Source organism: Rhipicephalus microplus, chromosome 9, assembly GCF_043290135.1.
Source record: "Rhipicephalus microplus isolate Deutch F79 chromosome 9, USDA_Rmic, whole genome shotgun sequence".
NCBI lineage: Eukaryota > Metazoa > Arthropoda > Arachnida > Ixodida > Ixodidae > Rhipicephalus > Rhipicephalus microplus.
In genome coordinates, this window is record NC_134708.1 from 42,630,594 (window position 1) to 42,645,022 (window position 14,429).

The window sequence follows — 14,429 nt, forward strand, 5'->3', positions numbered from 1 at the left end:
TTACTACGCATGCGCGCCGCCATCACTCTCTCGCCTCGCAACACCCATGCAGGCAATGTCTGCTAGCCAACATTCGCTCTCTCCTCTCCTCTAGGCATACTTCCCCCCGCGGTGTTTACACGACTATTGCGCATTCGCGCCCCTCCTCTCCTATGCTCCCCCTCTCTCGCCTCGCAAAACATAACGCAGGTAGCGTCTGCTCGCTCTCTCCTCTCTCTCTCTCTCTTCTAGGTATCCCTTTGAGCATGCGGCTTCCATCCCCTCCTTTCGTGTTTCGCAACGCCGGCGTAGGCAGTGTCTGCTGACGAGTTTCTCTATTGGGAAAACTGACTGCTCGCGCTGCACAACCGTTCACTGGCCCCACGGTAGTGCTGGTGGGTGATTTCTCCTGTGCATTGAACAACAAAAATTTGCAGCGACTGCATTAACTAAGAGCGGACTGTGTGTCTCGCTGTGCAATCGGAGTCTTCTGTCTCATATTGTCCATGAGCAGCAATTGACATATTCCAGTAGGAAACACCGGTTCATCACTGCGAGCTTTGCGCCTCCCCAGGTTTCTCTCCTGTGTAAAGCCATGATGAGCGACAGCGTCAACGCCGTCGCCAGTGTAAGCGTTAGCGCCCGCTGCTTCGGACCTACAGATGGTTCCCTTTAGCGCAAGATGGTATATTTCTTTTCTAATTACCTTCGACTTTACTTTCGCAAGCAGCTTACATTCTAAGCCTGCAATTTTTTAGGGGCGAAGCTCCTTAGGGCGTGGGCTGTGCGTCCCCTGTAGCCTGTATGTAGCCACCTCTAGTTTAGTTCTTGCAGTGTTCACTAGATGGCGGTACCGTCCCCTGTATGTAGCCACCTCTAGTTTAGTTCTTGCAGTGTTCACTAGATGGCGGTACCCTCTCCTGTATGTAGCCACCTCTCGTTTAGTTCTTGTAGTGTTTACTAGATGGTGGTACTTGTAGCTGATGATGAAAAGATGCAAGATGTTATAAACTAGAAAGCGGTACTTGTAGTTGACGAAAGACGCGAGATCTTATAAAATAGGAATGATGTCACATATGGCGCGTGTCATTGGTTGAAGGCAATCGTTCGATTTAGTGTGGCGACGTACGCTAGGGGGAGCGATGTAATAAAATCGAGTGGGCAAAATATACAGAGGATTCATGGTTTACCAGGTTTACTTCCGGAGCTTCGCCCACTCATTATCATTCACTTCGTGGATATGGCGGAATTTTTTTTAGTTTTGTTGCACCTATAGAGTTACTGTATATGCTACCTTAAGACAATGGAGCATATTGCCACGTTCCTTCCTCAGTTTTGTTATCGCGCTGTTACACTGTACGTAATTCTTAGCGCAAATCAGGCCTGCAGTGTTCGAGAATCAGGGCCTGTGGTAGATCATTTCGTTAGGATCACGCCCACTTCGCGAACATTACAGATTATTCTGGAACCTACTTGGCCACTAGCGATAACGCTAGAATATTCGACCACACGTGTAAAATGCCGACGAGCTTCACCGCTTGCCAGTTGATCGACGGCCGACGCTCCGTTCGCCGCTATCAGTGCAAGCCTGCTATACTGTAATCCAACTTTCCTTTTACCGGGCTCAGCTTCGTCCAAATAAAACAGTTTGACATGGACATCCAGTCTCCTGCTTTCGGCCACGTCACGATCCCGTGTCAGTATACATTAACTCTATTCCCACCTAATCTTCTGCTATCCCCGTCTGCATTTTTCCGTCCTTCTATTCACTGGAGATAGCAATCGGCTGCACTAGAAACAATCAGTTTCTCCTGCTTGACTTGCTCTGTAAAGCGTCACATTCTGGTAGGTTTTTCTTCATCTGATAAAACTGATGTGGCTACACTCATTGGTAGAGTGTTGAACAAAATCACACCAACTCTGCAATTGCAAGCATTTTGAGCTCGTCACACCGATGTAGTCAAATGCTTCAATGTCGAAGGATGGAGACCTACAGCTTCCTTAAGAAGAAAGAATTAGTCGCGTGCGAGTATTCGAACTTTAGAATATATTTCGAATAGTGTTTGCTATTCGATTCGATTGGCACAGGAAATTTCCGTAAAAACGGTTGATAAATGAAAACAAAATTGGCGTGCAGCATCTTAATCGTGCGTTTGGGAGCGCCGACATGAGAAACTGCTAGCCGCTTCCACCGGTGTTCCGAGCGATCGCTGCGCGACGAGCTTGCGTGAAACGGGCAACTGCGGTTCCGAGAAGCCATTGGGTGATGCAATTACCTGCTTCAGATGAAGCACACTGCGGGGTCTTCGCTTTCGCATGTCTGATAGCACGATGTTCGGATTCGTAGATCTCGTACACTGATCAGCACCGTGAGCGGAGTTAGGCTTAGCCACGACTCCGAGCAGTCGCGCTGTGCATGGCCGCATTTCCTGACGTTTTGAAGTACGCGATGCTCGACCGCAAGTCTCGCGGTGATCTTCGCTACGAAATCCGAAATGCTGATAAGTGGGTCTTACGAGTCGCGCATTTGCGACATGCGTCGCACGCCATTGTAATATGTCTTCAGAAATTGGTGATTCATGCAGCATCAGTCTTAATTGTGCTCCGGGGCCTTGCAGTGCTTTTATTGGGATAGCAATTATATGGACACTCTCGGCTGTATTTTGCTGCCGGCGTCGGTGACCGCCGTCATTCACCGTATATGTATACGTATCTATATATAAGGGAAAGAAGTGTATACTTAAGGGCTCGTTTTCCCGTGTTTGGACACAATATTAATGAAATGTAACAGACAATAATGCCAAGGAAAGCATAGGATGCGTATATTAGACCGAATTGTAAGGTAAACGTGAAGAAAGAAAAGTGGGTGAAAAGATAACTTGCCGTGGGCAGGAACCGAACCTGTGATTTTCGAATAACGCGTTCGATGTTCTACCACTGAGCTATCACAGCGGCTATCCTCCCAGCCACTTTGATAGGTATATATGTGAATTTAAACGTGGGAATGTCAGTCAGCGCCATCTGTAGCCATGGCGGCAAATGTGGCACACTCTTTTATGAGCCTGTGTGGCGTCACGTAACACGTGAACTTATGACGATCTGGCAGCTGACCAATAGTCCCTCGTATACAACCTAAGGCACTAAGTCTGCCAGTACGAGATTCTCGTTAATGAATAAGGCAAAGAAGTGTATACTTAAGGGCTTGTTTTTCCGTGTTTTGACAATAAATTATTGAAATATAACAGACAATAATGCCAAGGAAAGTATAGACGGTTTCGGTGTCTGTAAACAAACCGGCTCGCGCCGAACGGCCTAACCCACTTGACTTCCGGTACGGCACTTCCGGCAATGCTTTCTCAATGGTTCTGGCGGTGTCTTCGCGGTGTGTTTGAATTTTCGGCTCTATTATTTCTGGCGCATTCCTTGGGATGTGTTTGGAGCAACGTCTAGCGGCTACATGAAGCGGCTCGACGTAGCATACGGCAGGCACAGGTGCGGCCACTGCTGCAGGTAACGCGGCTCGCGTGGCCGACGGGCGCCGCGCAAGATATCCGTCTTCCGTTGATCGCGGCCCCCTGCTCCATTTTACCTTTGATAGTGGCCGTGCCTATACAAACAGAAAATGCATAGATTGCAGAACACATTTTTCAGCGAACGTAATTGGGCCAGTTGGTTCTGCATGTCAACGATGTGAATGCGCTTTAAAGACGCGGACCGGGAATTGACAACACACACCTGTCTTTTTCCTGTCCACGTCTTCAAAGCGCACCCACATCGTCGATGTGTAGGAGAGTAGTGAAGTTGTTCAATTCAGCTTTTCGACTAGAACTGAAAACCTTTCTCCTGTTGAACACCGAACATATTTGTATTTTCGTCTAAGCACACAACCTCAGGAGAAAACGCCTATTTCTGCACCTATGTCACACCAGGCACATTTTAAAGAAATCAGCGGCGATCGGAATCGCTTGCAATTTGAAGTGTCCGTGTGACTGAGAAATTATAAAATTTACTGATGTGATGAGGTAAACTACGGCTGCAGTGTCACGCGAACTATTATGTTTTACTCACGAGCAAGCTATTCATGAACCAAAATTTCAAGTTGAACCTACCTAAGCCGGCAGTTCATCTTCACACCCAAAATATAAATGAGCTTGAATGCGGTGATTTTCAGTCGCGGCACGATGAGTCATTTGCTCGCACAGATGACAGCCGACTCGCCGACATCGCTTTCGAAAAAGCAAATGCGACGACAACGAAACGAGGACACCGTGGCGTACACTGTGCGGCGATTAATGTTAAGCGCGGCTACATTATGTCCGGTTTGTTTCGAACAGAACGCATCATCGATATAGCGCAAACTATAAAATAAACACCTTTGCGATGCATTTTCAGTGTTAGCTTCCACGTTTTGCTACCCATTTTCCGCGTCAGTACACTTATCTGCCACGGATGGAAGACGAGAGTGACTGATGTCTTCCCGGTAACGGGGCCTTCAACTAGTCCAATGTCTGAGTATCACCTATGTGCCATTAGTCTGAGCTGAGGTTTACCGTAACATTGATGAAATCGGCAGAACAAACCTACGCGCTCTTGGTGGGAATCCAGCTTTCTCGCGTGATTGCTGCAATGCAGGCACTCTTTCTATCGTCATCGGTCAGACAACGGAACGTTTTGACTAGCATATAAAATTAATTCAGGCATGTAGACTGCATCCTGGCTTGACACAGCTGTGCTCGAGTTGCCAGCGCTTCATCGAAATCATTTTATCCGCAGAAAACAATGGAACACAAGCAGCCGCGGCCAGCAACAAACACTGAAACCACGCAAAAACAAGCTTAACCGGATGTTTCCAGAGGGGTTTCCCGGTGAACGCACAATGTTGCCAGAGACCGGCAGGCTCTGGCGAAACCGTCTATAGGGGAGGTAATTAGACCGAATCGTAAGGTAAATTTGAAGAAAGAAAAGTGGGTGAAAAGATAACTTGCCGTGGGCAGGAACCGAACCTGCGACCTTCGAATAACGCGTTCGAACCACTAAGCTACCACGGCGGCTATCCTCCCAGCCACGTCTTGCGTGTGAGTGCGTGGCGTTAGCCACTGAGCCACGAAGGAGCACCTCATTCAACGTTGAAACGGCAAGCGATTTATATCGTCCACTTACCGATACCGAACTCGGGGTAGCTATCGTGTTTTTAGTATTACCATCGAGATGGCGCAATCAGTGCGCGTCGCAATGAGCTACTTGTACGCGAAGGATGTTCATACTAAATGGAGGAAGTGAAGTCGAAAATTGCCAAGCAAGTATTCAGACAACAGCAAAATACCAAGCCGAAAGGAAACATCGGTTAAGAAGAAGGTGAGGGAAACTGAGAAGGACACTTGGAAGATTGGAGTGCTTACGAAATCATCACTGAAGACCTACCGAACTTTCAAGCAGGAAATCACAAAAGAAAAGATCTACGATGATTCTCGGGGTAGTTTCCTGCTATTCAAGGTCAGAACGGGAGTATTGCGGACCAAGACATACCGAGCCAAATACGAAGGCACAGGCACGTTATGTAGTGCGTGTGGAGAGGAGGAGGAAATGGCTGAACATTTGATAATGTTCTGTAGAGGGCTCCACCCTATAGTTCAAGATATAGGCGTGCAATTTTTCAAAGCATTGGAGTTTAGGGACAGTAAAGGCAAAAGAGACTTTAAACGGATAGAAATAACCAGGAGGAGGTTAATTGATTGGTGGCTAGATTCAAGATGCGAGTGAAATTCATTCCTTCAACACATAGTTATAGTACTTAACTTTATGGCTAGGTGGCATGAGCCGCCTGATCTAAAGGGCACAGTTGGATACATCCATCCATCCATCTAAACAGATCGTCAAGACGCGGTGACGTGCGCTGAAGCGTTAATCTCCCACGGGTACTTTGACCCGTGGGGGAGCGGGGGAGGAGGGGCGGTAGACGACTATGCGTGCGCGTGCTTATCTCGCTGTGGGGAGAATCGTACGTACGTCTTGGGCTTTCACCGGAACGATTCTGTTATAATTACCGGGTGCACAAAGGCCACTGCACTCGCTGCACAGTCTCCGTTCGAGAAAAGGGCGGGCGCACTTTTCAGACACAGCGAAGTAAGTAACAACTCAGACACTTATTCTAGTTAATCTGTACCAGTGAGTAAGTTGCGTGCGTTATTTGTGCGCGAGCAACGCGGTACACTTTTCTTTCTGCTTGCCATTCTTCGCGTGACACTACAATTTGTTGCTATCACATTCATTGCTTTGCCTTTCCGGCAGTGCTGTGACTTTTTTTAAGCACGGTCAGAAAACGCCGTCGATCGGTAGTCGAGGCTCCAGAGAACACGCGTATATCAAATATTATAGCGCAGTGCGCGGCGTGGAATTTACAATAAATGTTCAAAGTCAGCTAAAACTCGCTTCCTCCTCTCGACAAATGACGCTACAGGTAGTGTTGCAGAAGGTACTACTGGCTCAAAATTACTACGTCCCAGGCCTAGTATCAGCCATTGGCTTATTTGAGCATGGCGCGCTGGGTCGTTAACCGCTGGAAGCCACGTCTAGTCCTTGGCGTGCGCTTGCGATCACATTGGAAGGCCACGTGTTCGAAGAAGCAAAGAGAGAGAGAGAAAAGTACTGTAGGTTACGAGGCGTTCGGGACGCATTTCCTTCCTCCATGTCATCCGTCTCTGCTTAGCCTAATTCTAGCGCTTTCGTCCGTACGAGACAAGGAATGCGTTTGCAGCATGTGATAAATCTTTGTAACTCCGCTCATACTGAACGGGAATTCCGAAAGCTTTTGCAGCGGTGAATTCGTGAGGTAATAAGCTCTTTTGATTGACGTGTGGGTTTTAACGTACGAAAACAAGCATATAATTATGAGAGACGCCGTAGTGAAGGGCGCTGAAGATTTTGACTATCTGGGGATATTTTAACGTGCACTCAAGTCTGAGCAAACGGGCCTACAGCATTTTCGCCTCCAGCGAAAATGCAGCCGTCACAGCCGGGATTTGATCCAGCGACCTGCGGGTCAGCAGCCGAGTACCTTAGCCACTAGACCACCGCGGCGGGACCAATAAGCTCCTTTAGTCAATCCATTCCATGGCCACTTAGAAGCATGCTGCAGGGCCTCTTTAATGTCGATTTTCTTTAGTAAGCATCATTGAAGCACAGTTGTGTAGTGCTGTAAAGCATACTATGTTGACGTACTTGCAGGCCCATATCTCGTGTACCGTATTGACTTTATGTGTTGAACAATCTTATTTTCCTTTTCTGATTTAATACGTCGGGGTTCAACTAACGTAACTGGTGTAATACTTGTGCAAATAAATTGGTCTCTTTACAACGTGCAGTGATCTGAGTAATATTGATGTAATCCTGCACTTGAGTTTAGGTGAACTTTTTTTGTCTTCATATTGCCTAGCATGTTTTAATGATAGAATGTCAGATGTAGTTTAATAGATCCCTTCATGGCACTTAGTTCTTTCTTTTTGTGGTGGTTTGTGGGCAACTAGAATATTGTGTGGTAGAATGTGTCCTCATTTGTATATTGCCACTGTTACTGCATGACTGTTACCCCACAGACTGCAGTGATATTTTTCCGTGTTGGTTATTTACATACTGCATAAATTATTAGGCTTTTACTGGGAGACAGCAGTGTGTAATAGAGAACAAACTTTTTTTTTTATAATTGTGAGCATTCCAGGTGCATTTCTTGCCATTGCAATTGCCGCCATGTGCAGTATTAAGTCCAAATCGACAGCATTTCTCCGCGTGTGGTATGTTCTGTGTGCGAGTGAAAGCACAGGCGCGCTGTAAACGAACTGCTCAAGCGTATATAAAATGTGCCTTGCGCGAGGGGTGCATGGAGAAGGTAACAGGCGGAGGAGGGGAGGGGGGGGGGCGTGCATGCAGGAAATTCGTTACTATTATCAACCGGCCGGGCGTAGTCGCTCGCGTATCTTTTATAAGGGATCAGCAGCTGGCTCATAGCCTCCTGCGTGTTGTGTTTTGAATGCTAAGTTTGCGCTGGAGCCATAGAAAGTACGGTCACTTCACTCACAGCTGCGGCGTGGCCACGTTTCCTAAAGGAGTTGGTTGATAGACAGCTTTTCTTTTTTTTTATTTTTACATTCTGATTCATTGCTGTCGCATTCATTGCATCGCCCTTGCGGCGAAACTGTGTTTTTGTTGTTGTGAATGGTGGAAAAAAGCTTTCATCTGGCCGGAAGCAGAACAAGTCATTGCACCAGTCTTTGTGGTATCATTGAGCGGCACATTACTGTCGATAAATGCAAAACAATGCATTACGCAGGTACCAGTCCACTACCAACGGGGCATACAGAGAACATTTGAACATGAGCACTATTAGAAGTCGCATCTTGTAAAAAAAAAGAAGAAAGATACGTAACTATTATGAAATCATCTGCACTGTGATTCACAAGAACTAATGAAGTTGGTAATAATGGTTTGTCATTTCTTTTTTTTTTTGATAAACATAGAGCTTGACCAGAGCCCATGTAACATCTCTCACACGTGAAGTTCTGGTTATGTATTGTTCCTTGACAAAGCAATGCTTAGCGCATTGCGCAGACAACAGTGTGAGGTTGTTTTGACTTGCGTCTTCACTATGACCCTCACGTTCGCTGTAATGCAGCAAAGATACAGTATATATGAGTGCATCCCAAGCTATGAATTTCAGAGTACTGAAAAGTTTTTTTTTTACTTTTTTATTTCATATCATGTTTATTTTACGTCGATGAAAGCGTGGGACCTCAAAACCATGTAAATAATACTATGGTGTCTGAAAGCGCTCGAAACAACCTTACCTTCATTTTCGTTTCCAGAAAGTTTCGCTGCGTGCGGTCATTGTTACAAAATCTGGTTGCCTATAGGTATTCTCTGATCTGGTCACGTATAGGAGAAAAACAATGCTTCGCTGTGACTCTCGCTCGACCACTTATGCTGCTAAGCTTGTAAACGCCGCCTAGGAAACGATCGAGCGAGCAGAAACACGTTGCAGCGTGCTGCTCATACGTGCCCAGAATCGTCATCACGATCTCACGACGCAGAATCCGGGAAACGTAACCAAAACTAAATGTGGAAGAGCTATGACATCGAATCGCTTAAGTGGACCACAGGCTTCAGGTGTCTTTACATGGTCTTGAGGTCTTTACCTTAATTAAACACAGTAAATGAATCGTTAGAAATATGTTAGTACTTCTTTACGAATGAACATTCCACAGCGAGCCACACATTCACAACAAACAGCACGTGGGGTGTTATGATACACCGCTTTGAAACGTGAACAAGTTCGTTTTGCCTCCGCTTGCTTGGCTACGATTGCACTTGCGTCAGTGAAACAGTGATTTTGTCGAATCCCACGCGTGAAACGAAGCGGTTCACCTTCTGAACTGTTTAAGATAGCACTGCAGAACCACTTTGAAATCATTGCCATTCGAGCATATCAGATGCATTATTCAGTTGATCACTTGATCATACAACGGTAAGTGTTACGCCTCCTTTTCGCTCGATGATCTGCTTCTTGATTCGACGCATGCTTTGCGAGCAGAATGTCACAGATAACAAAACATCGAGGCACTGTATATGCTCCCTACCTAAAGGTAGCATATACAGTATCTCTAACAGAACATAGGGTGCCTCGATGCGTGCCTCGATGCTCGCATCGAGGCACTCTAACAAAACAAGGTTCGTGATGTCCCCTAGCGGCACCTAGTGGAACCGGTAGTCGTCTACGTAGCAGACGCATCCGCTGGGAATGGGAAACAGGTCGATGAGGGGCTTCTGCCCCGGATCGTAAGGATTGACTGCAATAAGCGGGAAGAGCATCTCGCGCTGCTTGCATGACGATTTGTAGCAGGGCACCATGTAGTCGCACGGCTTGTTCCGGTACCTGCGAGACAGCAGAAACACGCCACAAGTGATGACGACTTCATCGAGTCACGGAACCGAGCCGACATTGCATCGTGTCAGCGGCAGTGAAAATACATTGCAGGTAAGCAGGTGCTTTCAGTTTATCCTTTAACTTCGCGTATCGTGGGCCGAAAAAGAAATTTGACGTTTGGCTTCGTGAACGCGGACAGTTCCTCTATCGAGCGTATGCCTTTGACCGCTTATGAATTAAGCTGCCAAACAGCCAGGAGTGGTACTAGTGGTGGGTATGGGTGGGCTGGAGCTTTCCGAAATTTCTGCCTGACCCCTCTCTGCCTCCCCAAGAGCAAGTATATTCATAACACACCTTTATTTTCAGCCTTATTCTTGTCGTGGATGTCCCCCATCCCCCTTCCAGTGATAAAATCCTGGCGCCGTCCCTGCAAAGTGCACTGCAAATTATGTACGCATGACGTCATGAAAGCAGACGCGACGACCAAGAAGCAGCAAGGCAGATGACCGAGACTGACTAAACGAGAATATGCTAGCCGATTTTCACGAACGTGTTGAAGTAACTCGAGAGCGCCAGCGCGGAACGATCGTAGAAGCAGCGGAACGTAGAACGCATCTTTCGCTCCGCTCGCGCTTCCGATTGAACGGAGCGTGCGACTACCGTTTCGCCGTCATTTGGCGGCCAAGCTGACCACGTGCCGAGAAGACGCGCTCGTCAAAAAAAAAAATGGCAGCATATCCACGGAGTGAATGATGGATAGTGGGGCGAAGCATCCGTCCGTCCATTCGTTCTTGTTTCCATCCATCCATGCGTGCGTCTGTGTGGCCGCCCGCGCGTCCATCCGTCCGTGCGTGCGTCTGTTCGTGCGTCAGCACGTTCATCTGTGCGTCTGTCCCTGCTTTCGTCCATGCATCCGCTCCTGCGTCCGTCCATGCGTCCATCCGTTCGTGCAGCCACCCGTGCGTCCGTCAATGCATATGTCTGTGTGTCCATTCGTCCACCTATTCAACACTCCAAGTACCACGATCTCTCATCTTTTCATCATATATTCCTCATATAGAAGCACCACCATCCAGCGGACATTCCAAGGACTGAACGAGAGGAGGCACACGCACACTTTCTTACGGCTTGCGCTTCGTGTCTACTTCCCACATTTAACCACCTCGAGTTCATGTTATATACTAGTTCACTGTATTCATGGCACTGCGGCCCAACGCTCGCTAAATCTTTTTTTAAAACCTAGGAGGTTACGCCCAGCGAGTATAACGTAGCAACCCTTTCTTGTCTTCTGTGCGCTGTTGAACAATAAAAAATTCGCAGCGTGCGCGTTAACTAAAAGCCGAATTCTCCCGTCTCTCATTCCCCCTTAGCAGCCATTGGCACGTACATTGAGCACTATCTATTATTGTTCAACAATGCACAGAAGAAATCTCTCACCGGCACCACCTTGGAGGTCAAAATGTTATACTTGTTACACTTCTACAACGGCTACGAGGGACGAACGACTGCCGCTATAAGGAGCTTCGCCTCTAAAACGCGAAGTCCATGTGTACAGTTGCCCGCACTGCTTCGGGACGCCCCATCTGCATGACGCCGTGTGTATACGCGACACTCAGCCTACAGTGCCTATTCCGTGTTTTGTAATATGGAAAAGCACACTTACGTCACACGTCACAAGACGTGCGACCTGAAAAGGATGTTTTCGCGAGAATATTCACTGCGGCTGGGAGATGCGCCGATGGGACGGCTACAGGAAGCTTCGTCATTGCGCTTCTGATAGAATGTGGAAAGGACGCTTTTGCGTTCGCACGTGCACATACGTACTTGCACTTCTCGACGCGCGTGACCTGCGGGAAGCGCTCGGTGTTGACGACGGTCATCCAGAGGCCCTTCCAGTTCTTGGCCCAGCCGATGCGCAGGTACACGGCCTCCGAGCGGCACACGAAGCTGCCGTGCTGCTTCTCGGCGGCGAACGCCAGCGTGTAGTTCTCCACCCACTGGACTTCGTGCGGAGGCGTCTTGTACAGCGTGTGGTACAGGTCGTACATGTGGTTGTAGTACCGGTCCACGACCGCTTGCACTTTCTCGCTGCAACGGGACAAGCATGTTGTCTTGAGCACCACGTCATCAGAAGCGTTCAAAGACTACACACTCGAAGCTATATCTTTTTTTTGTTTATATCTCTGGCTTTGTAGATGACATTAACTGACATCGACAGTGCCTTCGTTCCTACATGCCGGATAAGCGGTAAATATACCTGGACGCATGTCCAGGTTCCCTGTACATTGACTAGTGAGCAAAATTAGTGCCGCTTAATGTTTCCTTCGGCGCGAGAAGCCTAATAAGGGATTAGTTTTGTTCCCAATTTCAGCTTATCAGTCGAATAAGTCCACTAGCTCTTTCTGTTCGATTGTTAGGCAATTACTAGGCTGTCGTTGATTACACGACACACTGCGCGGGTTCGAAAGCAACTGATAGCATGCGATGAGTGTTTAGCCCGCTGAGTACGAACGTCGGCCGATCTCGGAACAAAAAAGAAAAACGGAAATAGTGTCAGCTTAAGCATGATGCGGTACACACTAGACTGCCTTTCAAGTTGGTTTCTATGCTGCTATGTTGGGCAGTCAACTTTGCCTTCATGTTTCTTAAACGACTAAACGAACAGTGCAGTCATGAGCGCACATGCATATAAGCACTTTATTTGGTGCATTCGGCATTTTGTGACCTCCTTAGTTTCGCGTCACAATATTAAAAAATGGAAGCATTCTTTTCACAGCCCAACGGGGTGGCTCATACGTCTCGAATGCACATCTGTAAACATGTACTGGTTGCTTCCTTGCCGAAAATACAACATGAGCGTACAAATAAACTGCTGCTGTATTTTGTCTCCCCTATCAACCCTTGGCGCGGCTAGAGTGGGGAAGGATTATCCCCTTTGCTGAAAGTATCCACGTCTGTGTGTGTATACACACGTACGCACACTCACAAACACACAAAAAACGTACGACTGCCCGTACGGCACATGCGGCTGTGTGTTCCAGCGCACTCACATTGGGTAGTCGTGGTTGAACACGCACAAGTCCAGGTCCCTCGCGCAAGAGGGCCTGCCGTGCACGAAGCCGGACGGAATGATGGACGCCGCCGGCACAAGAGACGTCTTTCCCTTGGAGAAGCGCCTGTCACTGGAGAACGGAGGTTCCTTGTGGTACAGGACCACCACTCCGCTTGCGCCGCCAGAACCGTGGTGGTGCGGGAACTCAGAGCCCAAAACCGTAGTGGTGGTCCAGAACAGCGCCAGGCAGAGGGCACCGGCCGCTGCTGGCATCAACTGCGCCTATGCGGGGGATATTGTATCGTGTAACAGCGTATGCTTGATATTTACATTTGCATCAAGGAGCAAGTGGGTAAATGGAACTGAACCTGAAGCAATCTATTAATAGCAATCAATACTATTAATATGACGCGAAAAAGGATAAGTTTACCGCAGCTCCGCAACGAAAATAAAGGCCGCACTGTATACTTTTTTACGTGACGAGAACTATGGTATTTGCAACAACTATACGTGTAAAGGCTCATGTCTATATGACATGTTACGTCTAGCAACCGGACATAATCTTACAGGACATCGCACAAAAATGCGTCCCCTACCCTCCCCCCTTCTCTTTAAAGTTCTAATCAAGTTACACTTGTTAACAGCTGCAAATCAGCGCCTCGTATTTCTACGGCTTGTCGAGCCGCTAAGGCTACTTCTTGTGGACAACATAGCTTCTTCTGTGACTGTAAGTGGAACTGCACTCTTCGTCACCGGCGCATCCACGTCCTCAACAAGTGTTGGCGCGTATCACTTCCAGTAAACAAAAGTACGAGATGTCAGGAGCAATCCCATTCCGTCGCCGCCCGGGTCCTCACCGTGCCTATCCGTGGCGGAATACTGGGCCTCCGCCGAGTGTCCATGGTGACAAGCTTGAGACTCGCTCGGCAACTCCGTTCACGCGGATGCTTCTCTCTACGCGCCCCGAGTGGACGCGCGGTCCGGCGCCGGTGTTTTTAAGGCGGCCCGCGCTACAAAAGAAGCACCGGGCCGGAACGGGGCCAAGGGAGAGCGGCCACCGCCGCGCGGCGAGCTTTGTTTTCTTGCGGTCGCCGGGATGCCACCGGCACCGCTAATTGCGCGCCTCGCTGTGCCGCCACGGTGTAGAAGGGGCGTGCGTATTCCGGTGAAAGCGAACGCGAAGACTCCGCGCGCTCGTAGACATGCGCGAGGCGCGCAGTGGCACATGGGGGCGTACTCGTTCGGAGCTGACGGCTCAAGCACGCGGCCTTCTTCGTGGGCCTGCTTTGTGGACTTGCCGCTCAAGGCGTCATCTGGAAGTGGCGATGGCGTGCTGATATAGCGCATGGTCGGGCCTTTTGAAAACAAGCGGTGGAGAACAAAACTTAAATATTTTATGGGGAGGGGTAGGGAAGGGGGAATACGGGAGCATGTTGGTTGTGGCCCCAAATACAGGGCCTCACGTTCTTGCGCCACTCGCCTAGC

At 48.4% G+C, this 14,429-nt stretch overlaps 1 protein-coding gene across 1 annotated transcript; it reads right to left on the reverse strand.

Annotated features, from left to right (window-relative positions):
• Nucleotides 1-9,503: 9,503 nt before the first annotated feature.
• LOC119163762 (neurotrophin 1) lies at nt 9,504-13,995 on the reverse strand. Its single transcript, XM_037415829.2, has 4 exons — nt 13,802-13,995; nt 12,943-13,226; nt 11,717-11,980; nt 9,504-9,901 (listed from the first exon to the last, which is right to left on the reverse strand). The coding sequence occupies exons 1-4, from the start codon at nt 13,844-13,846 to the stop codon at nt 9,721-9,723; spliced, it is 774 nt and encodes a 257-aa protein (XP_037271726.2). The 5' UTR covers nt 13,847-13,995; the 3' UTR covers nt 9,504-9,720.
• Between the last annotated feature and the right edge of the window lie 434 nt (nt 13,996-14,429).

What these genes read in the sequence shown, in the direction of transcription:
- LOC119163762 (XM_037415829.2), bottom strand. Translation starts at nt 13,846, where the DNA reads ATGGACACTCGGCGGAGGCCCAGTATTCCGCCACGGATAGGCACG. An exon ending in TTCCGCCACGGATAGGCACG is followed by an intron (nt 13,227 to 13,801) that starts GTGAGGACCCGG and finishes TCCCCCGCATAG; the next exon opens with GCGCAGTTGATGCCAGCAGC. An exon ending in ACGCGCGTCGAGAAGTGCAA is followed by an intron (nt 9,902 to 11,716) that starts GTACGTATGTGC and finishes GCTGTCTCGCAG; the next exon opens with GTACCGGAACAAGCCGTGCG.